At 30.1% G+C, this 22,320-nt stretch overlaps 1 protein-coding gene across 2 annotated transcripts in view; it reads right to left on the bottom strand.

Annotated features, from left to right (window-relative positions):
* Positions 1-22,320, bottom strand: part of LOC135931686 (aminoacylase-1-like) — a 62,663-nt gene that overhangs the window by 16,379 nt on the left and 23,964 nt on the right. For both annotated transcript variants that reach the window (XM_065468954.1, XM_065468955.1), the window contains exon 6: positions 13,361-13,437. In XM_065468954.1, the coding sequence (XP_065325026.1) occupies positions 13,361-13,437 (77 nt within the window). The remainder of the gene's footprint in view (positions 1-13,360; positions 13,438-22,320) is intronic.

Below are 22,320 nucleotides of genomic sequence, written 5' to 3'. Positions count from 1 at the left end.
ATTCAATTAATAATATATCCCAAATGTGGATAAATAATTTAATAATAATCTATGTATCATAATTTTCTCTTTTATGCAAAAATTCTTCTGAATTTTCGAATTAAATTACTAATAAAGGCTATTAATTTGGTTATTAATTGATTACTTGTTTCAATTGTATTTTGAGAGTGTCAAAAAATGTAATTCAATCAACAAACTTTTATGCGTGTAATAAGTTTAGAATAATAATTTGAAACTTAAAAAAGTCTATTATCTCAGACTAAAACTACACCTAGAGCACTCTCTGGACGCGTAGCCATCGGGGAGGGGTCCAAATACAGTTAATTAAAATCTTTCACAATCAAGTATTCAGCTATTTTATGAAGTTAGAGGCGCCTATTATAAGTGCTTTTAGTTAAATAGCAGAATAGCCTAAAAATATTCTCTTCGGAAAAAGACGCTTTAGAAGACTCGATGAGAACCTAATTTTCCTTTACATTAAAATACATCAAAAAATTATTTTATTCTACTATTATTTTATGCAATCTCTTTCAAAAAATTATAATAATTTAGTTGACATCATAAAAATGGCATAAAGAATTGTATCAAAGCGTAAAGAAATTAGGTCAAATGTTGATGATGAATTTCATAAATTATATGATTGTTAAGGTCATAGTCAAGGTAAATCTTTATGAATTTGATATGCGCATACCTTGACTTGCACCTAAGCCCATCGTTCAAATATTATAAGAGATAGAAGAATCATCTCTATTTTTTGGTGATGATAAAAATCTCGATATAACCAATTGTAAAAAACCGCGAAAACCAAGATTTCAGTCAAAATATATCCTAATCCTCGAGATTTGACCAAAAGAGATCCAAGCCCTTCTGCAAACTTTTCCTAAATCTTGAGGCTTGTAGATGATGTTTTATTGGTGAAGATATTATTTTATCTTAAAAAAATGACTAATGAAAAGTTCTTGGTTTATCAATAAATACTTACAAATCAGAGTATCTGCTAATATAAATTATTAAATATTTTGATAACTTACATTAGCACTTGTACTGAAAAAAACAATTTCTTCTTTAAGAATAGTCAAACTTGACGCCAAATACTAATTTTGATAATTTATTTAATTTAAAAAAATGTTTAAATCAAGATTTTAGCCAATCAAATATTTTGCCTAAGCCTCGACATTTCGCCAATAGAGGGTCAAGCCTTTTTGGCATGTTTTGGTAAAATCTCGATGGCAAGGTAATGAATGTTTGGCTATAAAAATGATTTAAAAGTTTTTCACCTAAATTGATGTTTTTAATAATACTGAAGAAATCATTTTAAAAAATCATAAAAAGAGATAGCATATATTGGTAGTTTATATGCATTATTTTTTAAGAATATTTATGTGTATCTAGAGCATTTGAATTTTCTTAAATATAATTATTTATATATTAGAAATTCGGCACATTTTTTTGTAATAAGTAATTCTTATAAAATATATTTATATTTATATTTTAAATGCTCAAAATATTCGTTATTTTGGTATAAATTTTTTTCAGCACATATTTTATAGATTCATAATAGTAATAGATCCATTTGTAAACGTTTAAGCCGATTCCAAAAAAAGCGTAATCAAATTTTTAGCCGAAAAATATCCTCAGTGCATTTAATAATTATAACAGCATTTTTGCTAATAATATTATATTTAGAATTTATATTTGATAAATATTACTTAGGTCTCTCCCAAAATCTTACCTTCAGTCTCATCGTGACGGGGGAGTGGCAACGTCTTTTGGCGGTTAATGGATGTCTAAAAGGTTTCCTGTGATCTGGGTCTAGAATAGGATCACTGTCTCCACGACGGGGTGTAAAAACCACTTAAAGGGGTTGATGTCAGGAAGGGCATCCGATTGTAAAAACCTTGCTAAATTTCCCTATGGTTACAACAAAGCATGGGCGGGGTACAGCCCAAAGTACCCCGTGGGCATCCTCATCCGGCCACTACAAAAAGAAAAATGGGAAACCTGGTGGAACCACGATTCATGAAAATGAAACTTATGACGGCCATAAACGACCTGATAGAAAGTGGAGAAAGCAGTTTACGGGAGATCGAGTAAAGGTCGCGACATGGAATGTTGGGAGTATAACGGGAAGAGCGGGAGAAGTGGTCGATGTATTGCATAGAAGGCATATAGATGTGTGCTGCATACAGGAGACCAGATGGAAAGGAAATGGGACAATAATGATTGGCAAGACTAGTGAAAAGTATAAATTCTTTTGGCAAGGAAGTAATGATGGTAAGGCTGGAGTTGGGGTACTGATTGCGGAGAAATTGGTAGACAAAGTAGTCGAAGTGAGAAGACTAGATAACCATATAATGGTTAACAAGATGATTTTTGGTAGAAAGCTATATAATATATTCTCGGCATATGTTCTTCAGGTTGGGACAGTCTATTGGAGGTGACATCGAGACTGGTAAATGAAGAGGGGATTATCCTGGCTTGTGATCTAAATGGACATGTAGGAGCGAGTAGTGAAGGTTATGAAGGAGTGCATGGAGGATACAGTTACGGCATGAGGAATCTGGAAGGGGAGAGGATTTTAAATTTTAGTGATGCTATGGATATGATTGTCTGTAATACAATGTAACAGAGAAGCTTGTGACTTATAAGTCAGGTAGTACCAAAAGTGTGGTGGATTATTTGTTATTAAGGAGATGTGATAGATGTATAGTAAAAATGTGAAAGTGATACCGGGAGAGGAATGTATTAATCAGCATCGACTAGTTATAGGAGATCTTACTTTTAAAGGCGCCAGGATCACTAAAAGAAAGTTTTTGCCAAGATTAAAGGTCAGGAAATTGAAGAAGGAGAGTGCAAGACAATTCAATATGACATTGGCGATAAAGGAAGCGGAGGTGGCACAAGCATCTGGGGTAAATGACAAGTGGGAGGCCATGAAGAAATCATGGGTGATGACAACTGAGGAGGTATGTGGATGGACAAAAGGGCCGCCTAGACATAAAGAAAGTTGGTGTTGGAACCCGGAGGTAGCGAAAGCTGTGGATGAGAAACGCAGGTAAGAAATGCTAAGAAATTAATAGCGAAGGTGCAAGAAGAAAAAAGGCAGGAATTTGCTGAAGAAATAAAATGCGCTGAAGGAATGGGAAATGTGGTTCCAATGGCAAAGCAGATGGCAAAAAAGAGGCAAGATGTGGTAGGTGTTAAATGTTTGAAAAGTATGGAAGGAAAAATGGTAATTGATAGTATTGGTATTAAGAACACCTGGAAGATCTATATGGATGGACTTTTGAACGAAGAAAATAATGGGATAATAATGTTAGTTGTGCAAAGGTAAAAGGTCCAGGGTGTAAATTTGGCAAGGACGAAATAAAGAGAGCAATGAAAAAGATAGAAAAAGGGAAGACATCGGGTTTAACGAGGGTGGTATCAGAGATGTTAGGTTCTGATGACTTAGGGATTGAATGGTTAATGAATTTGGTAAATTGTACAGAAGGAACTATTCGTGAGGACTGACAAGGAAGTATAATTATCCCAGTATACAAGGGAAAAGGTGATCCTTTAGATTGCGGGTCTTACAGAGCTATTAAACTCTTGGAACATGCAATGAAGGTATTGAGAGGGTGTTAAAGAAGCGGATAAGGGAACAAACTAAGATTGATGAAATGCAGTTTGGTTTTACATCGGGAAAAGGCACGACAGATGCAATTTTTGTGGTGAGGCAAATACAGGATAAGTATCTTGCGAAAGAAAAGAAATCTATTATGCTTTTGTTGATTTAGAGAAAGCATTTGACAGGGTGACGCGTGAGGTTACTAAATAGGCCTTGATAAAATCAGGTGTGGAGGAATGGTTGGTTATCGCAGTGATGGCAATGTAGTAGGAGCACAAACAGCAGTACGGACGGATTATGGTGATAGTGAAAGCTTTGAGGTGAAGGTAGGACTTTATCAAGCGTGCTGAGTTCATTATTATTTATCTTAGTAATGGATGTGGTGGCTAGAGAAATACGTGAAGGACTTCCTTGGGAGCTATTATATTTAGATGACCTTGTATTAATGGCAAACAGTGAGGAAGAATTGAGGGATAAAAATTAGTATATGGAAGATGACTATGGAAGCAAAGGGTCTGAAAATGAATGCATCAAAGACAAAGGTGATGATTGGTGGGGAAAATCTAAAGATGGAGGAATCCGGTAAGTGGCCTTGTGGTGTATGTGGGAAAGGAGTTGCTAGAAATTCAATCCAATGCACCAGATGCCAAAAATGGGTCCATAATAGATGTAGCGGGAAAAAAGGAAGTTTAATGTTAGAAAGAATGACCTTTATTGTAGAACATGCATGAAAGGATACATAATAATGATAACGTAGAAATTGGTGGTTTGGATATTGGCAATGGATTAACCCTAGAAAAAGTGGATAAGTTTTGTTATTTAAGTTATATGCTAAACGCAGATGGTGGTGTAGATACTGCCGTTGTTGCAAGGGTCAGACAAGCTTGGAAGTTTAGAGAGATGTCGTCTATTCTTACAAATAAAAGTCTTTCTGAAGTTAAAGGGGAAAGTTTACGTAAGCGGTGTGGAGTTGTTTAGCTTATGGCGGCGAAACATTGGCAATGAAAGCGACTCACGAAGAAAAATTAGAAAGAACAGAGATGAGGATGATTAGATGGATGTGTGGGGTATCTCTGAGAGAGAGAAAAAGTAGCAAGGAATTGCGAGCAAGATTGGGCATAGAAATGATTGGAGTGGTAATGTTACGAAATAGACTAAGATGGTTTGGACATGTGGAACGTATGGCAAAAGATGACTGGGTAAAGAGATGCACTTTGATGGAAGTAGAAGGATCAAGACCGAGAGTAAGGCCCAAGATGACGTGGACAAATATGATAGCGGCGGATATGAGAAGCATGAATCTTACAAATATTGATGCTTAGGACCGTCAAAAATGGAAAAGAAAAATCAGAGGGAAAACTGGCCTACCCGGGTAAATTTGGTAATCGCCATAAAACGGAAAAGAAGAAATATAACTTAGGTATTATATTGTCAATTTTTTTTTAGTGTTACTAGTCGTAATAAATTTATGAATTTAAGTGTTTAATAATAACTTCAAATTAAAAAATTCCCCCCCCCCAAAGCAAATTAATGGAGTGACGATGTATAAAATCTTAAAATTAACCTAAAATTTATAGGACAGGTATTCTATCGGACTATTAAAATTTAAAAAACATGATAAATAAACTATTTATAGTTGGTAAATAGACAATCCTTTATTGAGGGCGCTTTTTAAATTATTGTCAGGGGGTGCTAAGGGCCTTGCATATGTCGTAATTTTTAAAGGGATCATGACTATCCGGGATCTTCACGGGATTTAAAGGGATATCTAAAAAATTAGGGTTGATAATTAAGGAATGATAATACACGTTTTAATCGTGATAAAGAGAAATCTTATTTTAAAAGCGTTTTCCACGAGTTTCGTTGCGTTTTTAATTTTCAATTTTGTTTTTTTTGGCCTTATGATATAAGATATGTCTAGTATAGGGTATAATTCGATAGCTAATCAAAAGATTTATTCAACTGGAGGTCAATCTCTGCCCCAGTGATAATACCGTATAGTTCTTTATTAAAAAATTGAAATTTTAAAGGGATCCCTTTACGTATAGTCATGATCCCTTTAAAAATTACGACACATATATATTAATTTTACTGTATCACATTAATTATATCCATAGATGATGATATCGGATAAACTTATATTGTTTTCTCAATTTTTGATGTAAAATGCTACATATTTATTAAATAAAATTAATTGTTATTAAATTAGTGTTATTATTGTCTTCTTTATTTGATAATATATATAAGTCTTATTTTTGAAAGAATTTCTCATAATTCTCAAATATTTTGTTAATTTTCCCGTTTTCCCCAATCATTTCGGAAAAATCTAAAATTTTTATTTTACCGAGAAATTTCCATCTCTATCTCCATTTCATTCTCTCAAGCAGTCTGACCTCCGCTCAGAATCAAAAACTGTGCCTTAAAGACTTGTCAAGATTTGAGATAAGCTTAGTTTTTTGTCTATCTATACTTGTAATCTATTCCATTCTCACGTTTTATTTGTGTATTAATGTTTTTATTATAAACAAGCAAATTTCAGAGATCCGAGCCATGTATAATTTCTTTTGCTTCTGCCATAATTAAAAATTTTAAAAGGGATTTTTTAAACTCCTTTGATCGTTGAAGAAACAGAGGCTCAGTAGTTTCGGGACTCTAATTTCTAGTTTATTATAGTGTCACTAAGGGCAAAAGAGACAAAAGAGAAAATGAGGTGAATCTCAAATCTTACAAGGTGTTTGATTCGAGTGAAGATCAAGGTGCTTGAGAAAAAGTGTCAAAGGTTATGACTATTCTATGAACTTTCAGCCCCCCCCCCATAAAAGGAAGTCGAGTTTCATAGCTCTGTTGATGCAATGTTTGTTAAACAGTGTTATATTTATGGAAACTATATAATATTTTAATATATTTCAAGTTTAATATCTATTTGATTCGTCTTTAAAATGAATTAAGATTTATGTTGAAATTTTAATTTAATAATATTTTACATTGAATATAAATAAGTATTTGTGGTATTTCTATGTGTGGTTAAATGATTGGTTTTACATGATCACGACCCTGGTATCGAAAATATCAACCAGACTCAACTCAACCAATTTAATCTCGACCCAAACCCATCATAATTTATTGTGCATTCATATTTTTAAGCAGAGAGGACGAGTAGTTTAATAATAACATCAAAATAATTTTTTTATTTATATTTAATCCTTTTTATTAATCTAATAATCGAAATTATATAAAGTATATAACATGTAAACTGCATATATAATAACATATTTAGAAAAAAATAAAAATTTTGTTAAAAATAGTCATTCTCTTCTGGTGACGGCCATGAATCTTTAAATAATTTAAAATTGTAGCAATTTCAAAGCTGATTTTTTGTTTAATAAAAAGGGCCCTTGAGATTGTTTTATGGCTCTTTTGGCTAATTAGTTAAATTAGGGATTTAACCTCTTTCCGAAATGAGCAGTTAGTTGAAACCATAATAAGTATATATATATTGTTGTTGGTTAGATGTGAATTTTTATTATTAATATATTAGTTTCTTTTTTTAACCAATTGTTCTCTTCTTAAGGCTGTGTCCTAAATATATTGGAAAAAATCTCAAAATTTATAAATTTTAGCAGATTAATAAAATTATAAAACATGTCCGAAATCTTTCATTAATTCTTTTTAAAGTTTTGTAAAAATTAAAATAAAGAAAAACGAAAAAAAAACATAACCAAAAAAAGAGAATAAAATACGAAGAATAACAATGCCACCAAATACTTTAATATTACTTACTAGCTTTTTCATATAAATTTATAAATTTTACACAAAATTTTATTAAAATTTATTTATTTCTATTATTTAAAAAAAATTAGTGCTGTAAACGTTACTACAAAAAAGAAACGCGTTACCGTTACTCGTTACCTTTTTAAAAAGGAACGCGCGTTACTGATTCAAAAAGGTAACGGGTTTCTCGTTACTTAAAATATTAAATATTATATATAAAAAAAAATTTTATTTTTTTCCTACAATATATAATATAAATAAAACTATGCAAAAATAATATATAATAAGATAAGATCTTTTTATAAAAAAAATATTTATTTTTTTCCTACAATATATAATATAAATAAAGTTATACAAAAATAAGACATTATATATAAGATAACATCTTTTTGTAACAATTTTTTATTTATTTTTAGCAACAATTAATTTTTAAAATTTTGATCAGACAAACAAGAGCGCTTAGTGCTCAGCGCAGCTTTCGCCATGCTAAACATACGTTCAATTGGCGCAGAGGATGGGAGAGTTGTATTATATTTAATAAATAAAAATTTTAATTTGGGGAATTTATTAAAAATATTTAAAGCATTATCTTTATTTTGAAAAAAGCTTAATAGATCATCTTTACAAATATCTTCATTTATTTCCTCATCAAATTTTAGAAAATATTCTGGTATGCGTGTTGGATAAAGGAATTACGTCTGCTATTTCTTTATCAAGATCTTTTCTCAAACTGGAAATATGTTCTAGCATTCTTTCTTTGTTGACCTCTAATTTGTTCCAGGGCCAATCCAATTTAAATAGCGAGTGAATTATTGTTGATAGTATATATTCAAATTTATAGATGTGTTTGAATCATTGTTGATAGTATATATTCAACTTTATAGATGTGTTTGAATCAATTGAAAATAAAAGATAATCAAAATATAAATTGTAAGCAATATTTGAACTGTTTTTTATCTACGCCCATTATTGAATTAATAAGGGGCTTACGAAACTTGAAATTATTTAAAGCCATTTTTTAAAGTTTTAATATTATTATAATTATCGAGGGAGTGAAATATCCTAAATGCATTTTTTCTTTGCTCTCTAAAATTGAAAGAGCCATAGCAATCGGTTCCATAACCTATAAAATCATATATATCATATTGCTTAATTAACACTAAACCATACAATATTCATCTATGAACGACTTGTCGTTATCTAAAAATCTCTGTAATTCAGATTTATCACAAGATTTGACAAATTATTGACAATTCTTTTTAATAAGAATATCTATTAATTTCACGGAGTTATAAAAAGAGTACCATGTTGTTATAACCGGTTTAATCAGATATAGTCCCATGTTTTCCTTAAAAATGGCTGCATAGTTTGAAAATTGCCCATGTTTATTACACAATAGCTTACACTTAGAAGATGTAATTATTGAAATGGTTTTAAAATTGAGATCGTTACCTGCCTTTTCAATGTCAACACTTGCAATGAGATTTAAAGTGTGCGCTGAACAGGAATTATGCGTAGGTAAGTATGTAATACTATCATTAGTATTTTGATTTTTAAATAGATCAAATAATGGCAGAGGAACTATTTCATTATCCGATTCCTCTCCTTGTTCATATACTTTAATAATTTTTTAATAAATATGTTAAAATTTTTTCTACTTGAAAGCTTTTATATAATTTCTAACATAGTCGGTGCATTTGGTCACTTTATTTTGTATCTTATATGTGGTAAAAATTTCAAAGATTATTTTTGCTAGATAATCAAATGTGTTTTTGGTTTAACTTTTAGCTAAGCAGGCTGAAACCCTCACAAGAGTGAGTGTAGCCAGTGTACCGTCATCCCTAAATAAGAACTTTTTAAAAAGACAATATTATCAATCTATAAAATATATATTTTATATACCGATGATAAGCTGACCAAGAATCTTCAGTTGTACGGACAATTTTTGGGATACATAATAAATGCACTAATTTCTTTGCCATGTGTCATATGCTTAATACGAGGGTAAGTCTAGACATCACATTTTCAGTTGGCTGCAATTTTTTGATAATATTAATAAATGCAGTACTTTCTACAATTGAAAATGGTTGTAATTCTTCGATTTCAAAATTAAAAACTAATCCATCAACAGCTGATTGTGCTATTTTTATATTTGATGTAGATGGATTCTGCATCTCAATTAGTGTGCGTTGATTGGCTTCAATTTTTCATTACTATTCAAATGTTCATTAATCCTTCCATTTTTGAGGAATGTACGGTCTATAATTTTTTAATTAAAATATTATTAATTCCGAATTTTTTATTAAAAACAACTTAACTTTTTAATAATTGTAGATAAATCTTTTAAAAATTTAATTGAATTTTTTAATCCCTCACCAAACTTATTGTCAAGGATAACATTAAAAATTGAAATTATGATTGCCAAAGATGCTTTATTAATTTCGTATCTTTTTCAGAATTCAGATTTATCATTTAAAATGGAATCAGGAAAAATATCTAGGTTCAGTTATCACAATATTGCTTCATGGTTTTGTTCCATATAAATAATTATTTAAAAATACATATCTATTTAAACAAAATTTTTTAAAATCACTATTTTATAATTTAAATTTATTAACAATTTGAAGTCAAACCAATAGCAATACTAAAACAAGAAATAGAAAATATTGTTTAAACCCAATATAATATTTTGAACCAATACCAATATTTTGTTAATCTTGGGTTTTTAACGTTGGTTCCCAGCCCTATACTATAGTATAATTTAATTGCTTATATTTTAATTTCATGATCAAGCTTTTAAATATTATCAAAGAATATTTTTTTTATAGTTATTTTTTTATTTTCTATTATTAAAGTAATGTTAAATAATTATATTAATTCATCTTTTTACTGTGGTATTTGGTCATTAGTTTTGCCAAATTTATTACTGTGACAATTTTAAATGTTAGTTTAATTAATTATAAAAAATCATTGTCGTAGATTTAATTGTTAATTTATTTATTTTTGAAATTTGTTTATTATAATGATGTGATTATTAAATTATGTATTTTTAAAAATTTGTTTATTATAATTTTGTTATGCGTAATAAAATGTTAAAAAAAAGAGGATTATTATTATTATCAGAGACCTGCAGAGGTATCATATGCAGGGCCCTGCCCGGTTTTAATTTTTTTAGGCCCGGCCCGGTTTTAAATTTTTTAGGCCCGGCTCGGCCCGGATTTAAAAATTTAAGGCCCTCGGAATTTTTTAAAATTATATTCGACCTGGTATATACAAAAATTCACCTATGAGGTATTTTACCATATTTCAGGGAGTATTATCGATTATTATTTAAAAAATACATGTAAAAAGCTAATATTTTGAGAATATTATATTGAATTTATAAAAATTATAAAACTGTTATTTATAAAAATGGATATTTTGAGCATATATTATATTTTATATTGCATTTATAAAAATAAAACTAATATTCATAAAAATGGTAATAATATTTGTCATATACTATATTTTATATTACATTTAAAAAAAATAAAACTAATATTTAATTTATAAAAATGGAAAATATTTTGAGAATATAATATATTGTATTTAATTTACTATTTAATTTATAAAATAAAAATAAATAGCTATTTAAAAAAATGCATGTATAATAAATAGTATTTTGAAAATATAATCTAATTGCACAATATTAATATAATTTATTTTATAATATAAATTTTTAACAAAAGAAGATAATTGTATTATATAATATTGTAAAAAAAAATAATGAAAAATGTTAGATTAAAAACTTTCATGACTCAAGGTAAATATAATAAATGCAATAAATATTTGACAGTTTGCAAAGTAAAAAACCAGCATGATTGACGAAACCCTATACTCAAGAAAGATATTAAAAATTCACAAATTATCATGAAGAAAGAGAAGCATATCTACCTTTTCAGGTTGAAGATTACTTCTTCTTTCTTCAAGAATTCTCCCAGTAGTGGAAAAATTCCGCTCACAGCTTGCACTTAAAGCAGGAATTGCCAATTTTGCTAAAATTGGAAATTCGCTTTGATGAGCCGCCCACCACTCTAACAAATTATCCACCTTAAATGTTTTATCTATTATTTATGTAATTATAATATTCATCATCGGGTATTGACATATTACCAGAATTACCATGGCCCCATTTGTCATAAAACGATTCAGTTTGTTTAACAACAGTCGTAATTTGACTGGTAGATGGTATTTCATTTACTTCCTGAGCCTCTTGTAATTTAATATAATCTTTTATATAGTTTTCCGTCATTTTGCGATCTGTCCCTGACTACATACGTAATTGCTTGAATTTGGGACAGAGAAAAAGAGAAATAAAATGATACTTGTGTAAACAAAATTTTCAATTAAAAAATGCTTTATATTAAGTAAAATCAATTTTATTTCTCCTTTTCGCTTTGAAAGATATTACAAACTTTAAGAAGTGATATTCCTTTATTTGATTGTTTTGGTAAAATATATTCTAAAAAATTAGATATGAATTATAAAAAAATATATTAATAATACTTGAATATTGGGGCTTATTTAAGATATTCCTTTACTTGATTGTTTTGGTAAAATATGTTGTAAAAATTTAGATATGAATTATAAAAAAATATATTAATACTTTGAATAAATTTGCAGGAAATTAATAATTAGATCGATCTGTGGGTTGTTAGGTAGTGTTAACCATCACCCAATATTATATTAATCATAACTATAATATAATATAATCTTATAACCATTAACTCATAATGTAAAAATTTTTATAAAAAATATTAAGGCCCGGCCCGGGTTTAACAATCTTAGGCCCGGCCATATTAAAAAAATTTTTTTTTAATGTGTTTTATATAAAATATACAATTATTTGATAATTTATTGAGTATTGTTAAACGGCTAACTAAATATTTTAACCATAAAAATATTATGCAAGCCTGAAGATCTCGTAGATAGCGTAAAGGTTTGGACATATATCCGCGAAATCTCGAGGTTTAGGTAATATTTTTCTGGCTAAAATATTGAGTTAGCCCGATTTGCATATTTTGACATCTATATTTGCTTCCAATATTTTTACAAGGTAAAATAAAAACAAAATAAACAATATTTGTACATATAGGCTAAGCAAAATGATTGGTAGGATTCTAAATCTAAATTATTTAAATATTTTTATTTGATTTTAATGCTGAATTAAATGACTCGAGTTCACAATAAAAATTAAGGGTTTTACCAAAAAAAATGGGGCTATCGCGCATTCGTTTTATCTATTCCCCCCAAAAAAACGAAAGTAATTATTTTTTAATTTAAGGTAATTTTAAACTACTCGTCCTCGTGCTGAGCAAAAAATACAAAATATTATATTAAATTGGTTTAGGGTCGATGCTCAGGTTGATACTTGTGCTCAGGTATATAGATTTGGTCGACCAGATCGACTCATTTGATTGGGTTTGGCTCATTTTTTTTGACCAAAAATCATGCTAATTCGACCCAACCAAGCAATTTAACAACACTAACTTTTCCCATATAAAATAGAATTCTAGTGAAGAATACGAATAGTAGTCTCTCTTTAAATTAATCATAATCGAGTACCTAACACCATTTAAGGTTGTACTAAAAAGTAATAATGCTACATAATCCTAACAATATTCTTCAAATAAGAAAAAAGTAATGAATTTATAATACAGATACAATTAAGTTGTATTATACATGATATTATAAATAAGCATTATATAAATTAATTTAGGTATATATGCTATATCGAATAGGTGTTTTATGGAATGTATTTAAAGAAAAATATCTAACACTTCCCAATAAAATTTAATATTTATTGTTTTTTCTTTTCTATTTATAAATTATGATAAAATTCGATGAAAACTATTTATACCTAGAATATCAATATAAAATAGAGGAATTATAGTTATTAATATTTTTAAAAAATTCTAATGAATAAGACAGTATCCGAACCTGGTACATAGATCACGTGAATAGTCCTCAAAAGTGTCGTTCCATCTTTTTTGATCGCTCTGATGGCTTCCAAATATCTTGGAATAAATAAAAGAAATAAAAAAGCATCCCAAGTAAAATGGCGAGGGTTCATTTACTTGGCCTAAATGGTACAGCTACTGATGAGCCCAGTAGTGTTGTTAAACGGCTCGTTTTGAGTCGATTTTTAAAAGCGGCTAACCCAATATTTCATCCAGAAAAATATTACGAAAGCCTGAAGATTTTGCTCATAGAAGGAACAAAGATCTAGACATATATTATTGAAATCTCGAGGCTTATGCTATATTTTTCTGGCTAAAATATTGAGTTAGCCGTTTTAAAAAAGCGGATCAAAATGAGCCGTTTAACAACACTAGAGCCAGTGCCCTTTATAACGGGAGGAAAGGGTGATGTAATAGGAGCCTTATTACCTTTAAAGGGGTATTTTGACTGAAAGTTATCCGCCATTACAATAATTCATTGGATTTCCTTTATTTTACTTTTTTTAAACTTATCTAGTTTTCTAACTCGATATCAAATTTTTGTATTAAATACTAAATTACTATTTCCTTTCAACTCAACCTCATGCCCGGTCGAAAGGTGGTATAGTAAAATTAGTTCTTCCGCATACATAACGTGTTCCAGGATTAACTAATGAAAAATTTAATAAAAATAAAGAAAACATTTATAGATGAATTTATTAATAGATTTGGACTAACATCCCCCTTTCTTATATTTATAATACATTTATAAAAAAACCGTAGCCTTGTCGGCCCAGACTTCGGTTCAATAAATGGACGATTTTAAAATCCAAGGCGTGCTTAAATTTTTTTTTAAAACTTAATACCCGGGTCGAGCCTAAGGATAAATTATAAAACGGAACTAGAGGAATTTTTATTTAATTTAATTTATTAAAGGCAAAATTGTTGATATAGATCATGTAAAACTAGGGACGAGAAAATCGTTTTTTAAAAAATTATCCTTTTTTTTATTAATCTACAAATATTTTATTGCAAATTTTTTGTTCTCACAATTATTTTATAATTTGATTCAATTTGTTAAAATGATATTTAAGCTTGCTTTTTTTTAAAATTGTTTTTTACACATTCATTCGATTGTCTCTTATTTTATCCATTAATCCCTTTAAGGACATTGACATTAATGTAACAAAAAAAATATTTTTAAAAAACCAAATTTTTATAAAAACAGATAAATTTTGGAAAGGTATAATAAAATAAGACCCGAAGGTCTCTGATATGAATTAAATTTTAATAATTTTATTTTTAAAATTATCGTGTATGTATTTATTCGATTTTTTGTTAGATTAAAAAGGGTTATTTTAGTAGCATTTATGTTGCGCATAGTAATTTCAATTCATTAAGCAATAGCGAATATATTTCTAATTAACATTTTCATAAAAAAATCATTATTTTAATTTATTTCCTTTAATATTACCACCTTACTCTTAATACACAGTTAGCGAGAATTCGCGGAGAATAAAAAAGTAGATTTTATATAATTCGCCGCGAATTCGCGCTAACTAGTTGCCTTTTATATTAACGAAATCTAGAGATTTTTAATACGAGGTTAGACCGATCAATGCAGTCGTGTCGTTTGGATGAAGGGGTAGTCTCACGAACGAAATAGTTGCTCGCGTTATTAATCTTACGTCATTGGGGGGATTTAGAAGGGAGGGCACTGGGTGAGATGGACGAAAAGTTATCCCTATTATATATCGATGAGACTAAAATTTAGAATCAAAGTGGTTTTTTTTAAACATGAATATATTAATAACTAACAAAACTAGAAAATTTATTGAACGAGAAATATTAGGATAACCCAACATTAATTCATGTAAAACTCGCAGAGTTGTTAAAGTATCTAGATATAAAAATGTGGTATCTGTATCTAGATAGATTTTTGATTAAAGTATCTGTATCTAGATATTATTTTAGAGGTATCTGTATCTGTTTTTAGATACTTTTTAAGATACATTTGGATATACTTTTATTTAACGCTTTTTTATATTATAAATAAAAATACTTGAGTGTAAAATTTATTTTATTTCATATGAGCATATAAATTAATATTAATATATATATTAAAAAATTATATATATATGTAAAATATTAAAACTTATATATAAAAAAGAATATATAAATATTAATTAAATATTATGTCCGAGTTATCAATAACAAGCAAATTCTGATATAACAATCCATCTCAAGGAATTTGCCATTTTTAATTGCAATGGAAATGGTATTTTATTTTATTCTATTATATTAATTATTGTATTAATTTTTAAGATTAATATTGATGACGAAAATGACGACATTCCATGGCCAATTTATAGACCATATTTTAAAATAATATCTTAAAATAAAGAAAACAAATCTCTGTTAGTAAAATGTTTGCCATGTCTGCCATCCCTTTATAGGCTGTGGCACGCCTATAAACACACAAATAAACAACAATATATATATATTTTAAAAAAAATGTCACGGTATATATACTTTGGAACAAACATGGACGATATATAACGGTGTTGCATGATCAACTAAATCGCTATAACAGATTTATAAAATTTTATAAAGTCCTTCGATTTTATTTGGTTAATTTAATAATATCATGATTACCTTAAATATTTCAAAAAAAATAGCTAATTTCAATGTGAATGATCATTTGTGATAGTGAATATAACTATGGTAAACACCACACTCGAAAGGGACAATAGATATTTCATCAACATTATTTTGTTTTGTCGGTGATAATAAAATCTTTGTCAAATCATCTGCTTCGTTTTCCACTTCGATCTTTCTTTGTCTGCGATATTCATTCGTAATAAAGAATGTTCATTGCCTAAATTCATCATTGGTGGCACGGTGGTATTCCTTTGTGGAGTTTTGGGATAACGAAGACGTTATTATTATAAGACGAATGTTTCAAAAAGCCTGTTTCTGGCAAGATGTAAAAAGTGGCAACGTAGAGGAATGTAGCTCCCTGAATGACGTGGCATATCGTAAAGGGATTGGATCTCTATTTATCTACACTGACGTTATACATTGTAATCGGGTGGTAGTAATTGCTCTGGAAGGTGGAATGGTGGAGTAAACGATAAGTCATGAGCATTGGTTTGATAAAAATTTTACTTAAAAATTTTAACCAAAATTTTTATGAATAAAGATCTAGTGGGTATTTGTATGAACAAAGTTATTATAATACTTTTTGAAAAAATTTATTATAATATTTTAAAAAAAAAACTTATAATATATTTTACAAAAAAAAATTATGGACTGATGTATTAATGTATACTATTTGCGGTGCATACATTATAACAAAAATAAAACATATTTCTCCCATGTGCTTCAATTTTCTCAATAATATTATCACAATATCCCTTGGTGTGATCGCCAAGTGAAACAAATAACATAACACTCTAAATCAATCACGCGCATCCCCCAAAGTTAATATAATTCATTACTACTTTTAAAATAAGTAAGGAAAAATTTTGATACCATAAAACTGGAAGAAACACATTTAAAATCACTGGCTATTTGAATATTCTTTAAAACAAAACTTTCTATTAATCTAATAAAAGATAAAAACATGTTTTCATTACATTGAAAACAAAACTTTATTTAATACCAGATGACATTTACACAATCTTTTCATTACATTAAAAAAAAAACTTGCTATTCATTTAATAACAGACAATATACAAAAAACTTTATTTAATATAAGATAACATTAACACAAATCTTCATTTAACAAAACAGACAAAGAACATTCCTTAACTAACCAAACTGAAGAAAACTTTCCATACCATTACCATGTTGCCAAATTTATTAAACCCGTCTATATTGACCTATTTTTAATATGACCAAATATATATATCCTTACCATGTTGACAAATTTATTAAACCCGTCTATATTGACCTATTTTTAATATGACCAAATATATTCAGAACCCGATTTTATTAAACTCGTCTAAATTGAACTATGATTTTAACTGAAATTGACCAACAATCCGTCTATATTGACCTATTTTTAATATGACCAAATATATATATCCTTACCATGTTGACAAATTTATTAAACCCGTCTATATTGACCTATTTTTAATATGACCAAATATATTCAGAACCCGATTTTATTAAACTCGTCTAAATTGAACTATGATTTTAACTGAAATTGACCAACAATCCGTCTATATTGACCTATTTTCAATACGACTAAATATATTCGGAAACCGAACTCATATGAACCCCAAAAAAAAAATTAAGACGCTTCTTATTTATCCCAATCTCATATGATCGGGATGCCGAATCACGGTCACCCCTGTTATTAACAAAATTTCACTTAATTTCGAACCCCGGTTCAATATGACCCGACCCTTTTCCCATTTGGTTGCCCGATTGTCAAACAATCGGGCCCAAACCTTTTGTCCCACGGCAAACCGTACTCCTAATTTTACTTCCATTGAGGTAATAGTCTTCTTCTTTGGTTTTAAGAAATCCAAAGGACCCCGTGTTCGCCTACCTAAAAATAACTCGACAGGCGTAACTCCCTCTCGATTACGAGAATTGAGGTAATATAATTGAGACATGTAAGCCTCCTCTTTATGGGCTCCAGCCTTTTTGATCCAATTTTTAACAATGGCTACCATCCTCTCAGCTTGTCCATTCGAGCTGGGATGATATGGTGGAGCTAGAATGTGTTCTGTCTGTGACTCAACACAAAACTGTTTAAAATCTTCACTGACAAAGGCGGGACCCCCGTCAGACACTATTTTGTCCGGAAAACCGAACCGAGCATATAATTCTCTTAATTTTTTCACAACAATTTTTGTGGTGTATCCATGTACTAATGCATATTCTATCCATTTAGAATATGAGTCTACCACTAAAAAATATGTCTTTTTATCAAGATCAAAGAAATCGATGTGGATACGTTCCCAAGGCTTCCTTGATTTAGGCCAAACTTGCCCTACCTCTTTACGGGGCATAGGAGCACAGGCATTACAAGGAACGCATTTTCTGGTAATCCGTTCAATATCCTTGCCCATACCAGGCCACCATACATATTCTCGAGCCCAAGACTTCATCTTGTCTCGACCTTGATGACCGGCGTGCAATAATTTCATAATTTTACTCCGTAATTTATAAGGAATTACGGCCCTGTTTCCCCTCATAATACAATCATCAACAATTGATAATTCTTTCTGTATTTTTTTATATGCATCATATTTGTTTTTCCAAGGTTTATCTCCTGTTAGACTTAATTTTATCTGACCTAGCACTTTGTCATTCACAGTATTGGCTTTCAAATCCTCCCAATTGGTAGCTCCTTTTAAAATATACGACAGAGAACGCACTAAGGCCTTCTCTCTATCACTTATACTACTATTTATTTCCGGGTCTGCACAGTCAGAACCCAACCTGGACAAAATATCCGGCAAATGATTCTCTTTGCCCCGACGATATCTAACTTCCAAGTTAAAACTTCCCACTAATAACAACCAACGTTGTAACCGGGGAGATAGCATTAACTCCCTATTATCCTTTCGGAATAGGTGGATTAATGGCTTGTGGTCGTAAAAATTTCAAATTTTTTACCAATCAAATATTCACGGCATTTCGTCAAACCGAAAATCACGGCCAAGGCCTCCTGTTCAATCACCGAATATCTCGTTTCGACATCCCTAAAAACTCGGGAAAAAAAGGATGGGTCTTTCCACACCATCAATTACATGTAATAAGGTTCCTCCAACACCTTTGTTGGAGGCATCAACCGCTAAAATAATTTCTAAATCATTGTTGAAACAGACTAAAATTGGCTCTTCCCCAATTTTTCCCTTTAAAATTTCAAATGCTTCTTGTTGCTCTACTTTCCAATCGAAATGAACACCCTTTTTTAATAACTCATATAACGGGGCAGCTACCTTCGCAAAATCCTCTATAAAACGATGATAGTAATTTACCATACCCAAAAAGGACTGCACTTCAGCCTTATTATTGGGCTGCTTCAAATTTAATATATTTTTCAAATTTTTTTGCAATGGCTTCACCTCAATCCCATTTATTTGATGGCCTAAATATTCGACCTCCATTACACCCAAAATGCTTTTCTCTTTGCTGGCTCTCAAGCCTTTACCATGAATTCTTTTAAAAACTTCCTCCAGACGATGGTTATGCTGCTCAGGCGTTATCCCTGTAATTAGCACATCATCCATGTAGTAAAATACACCCTCTAGTCCTTGGAAAACGGACGCCATGGTGCGCTGAAAAATAGGCGCTGACACACTCAACCCAAATGGTAATCTACAAAAAGCGAACAACCCTTTGGGAGTCGTGATCGTCAATAATTTACGAATCTCCTCCCTCAAAGGTAATTGTAAATAGGCTGACGAAAAATCAACCTTCGAAAAATATTTCGCTCCCTTCAACTGGGCCAAAATTTCCTCAATTCTGGGTAAAGGATATTTAACCTCTACTACCCATCGATTAACGGTTACTCTGAAATCAGCACATAGTCTCAATTTACCATTTGATTTCTTAACCGGTACCAACGGGGTTGCCCATACACTATATTCCACTGGAACAATGATACCATCTTTAACCCATTGATCCAATTCTTCGTCAATTTCCTTTTTCCATTCAAAAGGGACTCGACGACACGCTAGGAAAATAGGTGCACATCCTTCCCTTAATTTTATATCTACTATCATTAAGACAACCTAATTTGTCTTCGAAAATTATTTCATACTTCTTCATTAAACGAGATATATTTTCACTCATTTTATGTAATTCAGGAATACCAATAGCCACCACTGGGATTTTATCAATGCTAATGTTGTTTTCAACCATTAATTCTGTGGACTTTACATACCTATCAGAATTACGGGTTGAATCATTTGGTTTTATGGTTAAATCCTTCCCTTCTATTTCACGGATATTTTTTCGAGCGTTATAAGCAATATTTTGGTCCTTCGGGTTAATTATGGCCGAACCATTATGTAGGGCAAAAATATTCCAATAATTACTGAAAGGACCTAACTGAACAATCCAATCCCACCCCATGATGGTTTCCACATCTTTCTTTACTACCCATAAATCTAGGAAAAATGTGGTATCATGAAGAATTACGCCCAATTTAGTTTTTCCCAAAACGATTATCTCAGATCCATCGAATTGTCTGACACACATAGATTCTTTCTCAAGCTTACCTTTAAGCCAATACTTAACAAAATTTCTTCGAGACATTATAGAAATGCTAGCCCCTGTGTCGAACAACATGTCAATATCCCTCGAGTCAACTCTTACGATAACTCTTGGACAAGGACGAGGTTCGACTAATCTCTCAGTCATTAAAATATCATATGTTTTAATTGACTGATCAATATTAATCTCATTTGAAACATCAGTTTCATGAGAATTCTCATTTGAACATAAATTCAACTCGGAATTTAGTGGTTCCGTAACCATATTCATTTTTCTTTTTGCCAAATAACTGGGATATTTTTCCCATCTGAACGTATTAATACTCCTTTCATCGGAATATTTAACAATACCCCTAGGATATTCCTCCCATTTAAAATCATTAGAATCTTTATTATTTTTATCATCATGAATAAAAAAATTTCGGTTATAAACCCGGCTTTTACGAGAATTATATCTCATTTCAGCATGGTTATTTACTTTATTATCATTTTTCCATCCCGATCTCCTACCTACTATATGATTACATTTGCAATCATATAGTCAATTTTTTATACAGTTTATGGCTACATGTCCCGGTTTGTTACATTTAAAACACACACGGGATTTGCCATAATTCGGTCGTAAAACATCAAATTTATTCGTGTTAGTACCAGAAATTTTTCTAACATTAGAATTTTCTAATGCCAGTTTCCTTAACGGAAAACCTTCACGAAAATTTTGTTCTTTGACTACGCAGGTCTCTACCTTGTGACCCACATACCCACAGCGGGTACATTTCAAATCTTCTAAAATTTTCTTATGACCTGAAAAACCATTTTTTTCAATGGAAATATTTTTTCCATTTGTCCATGTCGGCCCACGTATTTGGCCTTTATTAATATTACTATTCGTAATCACCAACGTATTTATATCTTGATATATAATCTTAATCACTTCTTTTAATTCTTTCAATTCCTGGAGGATAACTATAGATCTCTCCACACTATCCAAACGGTCATCGTTATTATCTTTCATCGTTTCCACCTTTTCAGGTCTGCCGTTCTTGATTTCATTTAAAATTCCATTTAAACTACTTTCCAAGACCGCAATCTTTTTCCAACAATCAGCCGACACCGGAGTGTCTAATTTCCAATTACCATATACCTTGGTCGCAACCAGCGTACATTTTCCAAACAAAAATTTTATCATAATATGTAACACATACAGTAGGACCAACAATAAAATTGTCACTACGGCATTATTTACATCAAATTTATCAACCATTTGATACAAACTTTGATAAGTAATACTCGGATACTCCGAAATTTTATCAAATACGCTAGGCTCAATATCAAAATTAAATATAAAGCCCATCTCATTATATGAAAAATTTATATTACTTTAAAACGACCGTGTTAAATTTCTAAAAATTTACACAAAAAGGTGATTGCGTTGTGTTCTGAGGCGAGATACAAAATATAAAATAAAATATTTTCTTTTACCTTGAAATACCGAATAACCCTGGAATCGAAACAATCCTGGTAGTCTCGGTCACCAATGACAAAAACAATTATCTTATTAAACGAAAGTTTTGATTAAAAAATACTTAATATTAATTATATAAAAAAAAAGAGACTAAATTCTAATATAAAAATAAACTCAAAAAGAAACACTACTGAATTAAAGAGTTAAATTCGGAATTATAAAATAAGGAAACACTTTTTTATTAAATTTCATAGTTTT

This window comes from Gordionus sp. m RMFG-2023, chromosome 1 (assembly GCF_954871325.1).
Source record: "Gordionus sp. m RMFG-2023 chromosome 1, tfGorSpeb1-WG-v2, whole genome shotgun sequence".
Classification (NCBI taxonomy): domain Eukaryota; kingdom Metazoa; phylum Nematomorpha; class Gordioida; order Chordodea; family Parachordodidae; genus Gordionus; species Gordionus sp. m RMFG-2023.
This window is presented reverse-complemented; position numbering and strand designations above follow the sequence as displayed.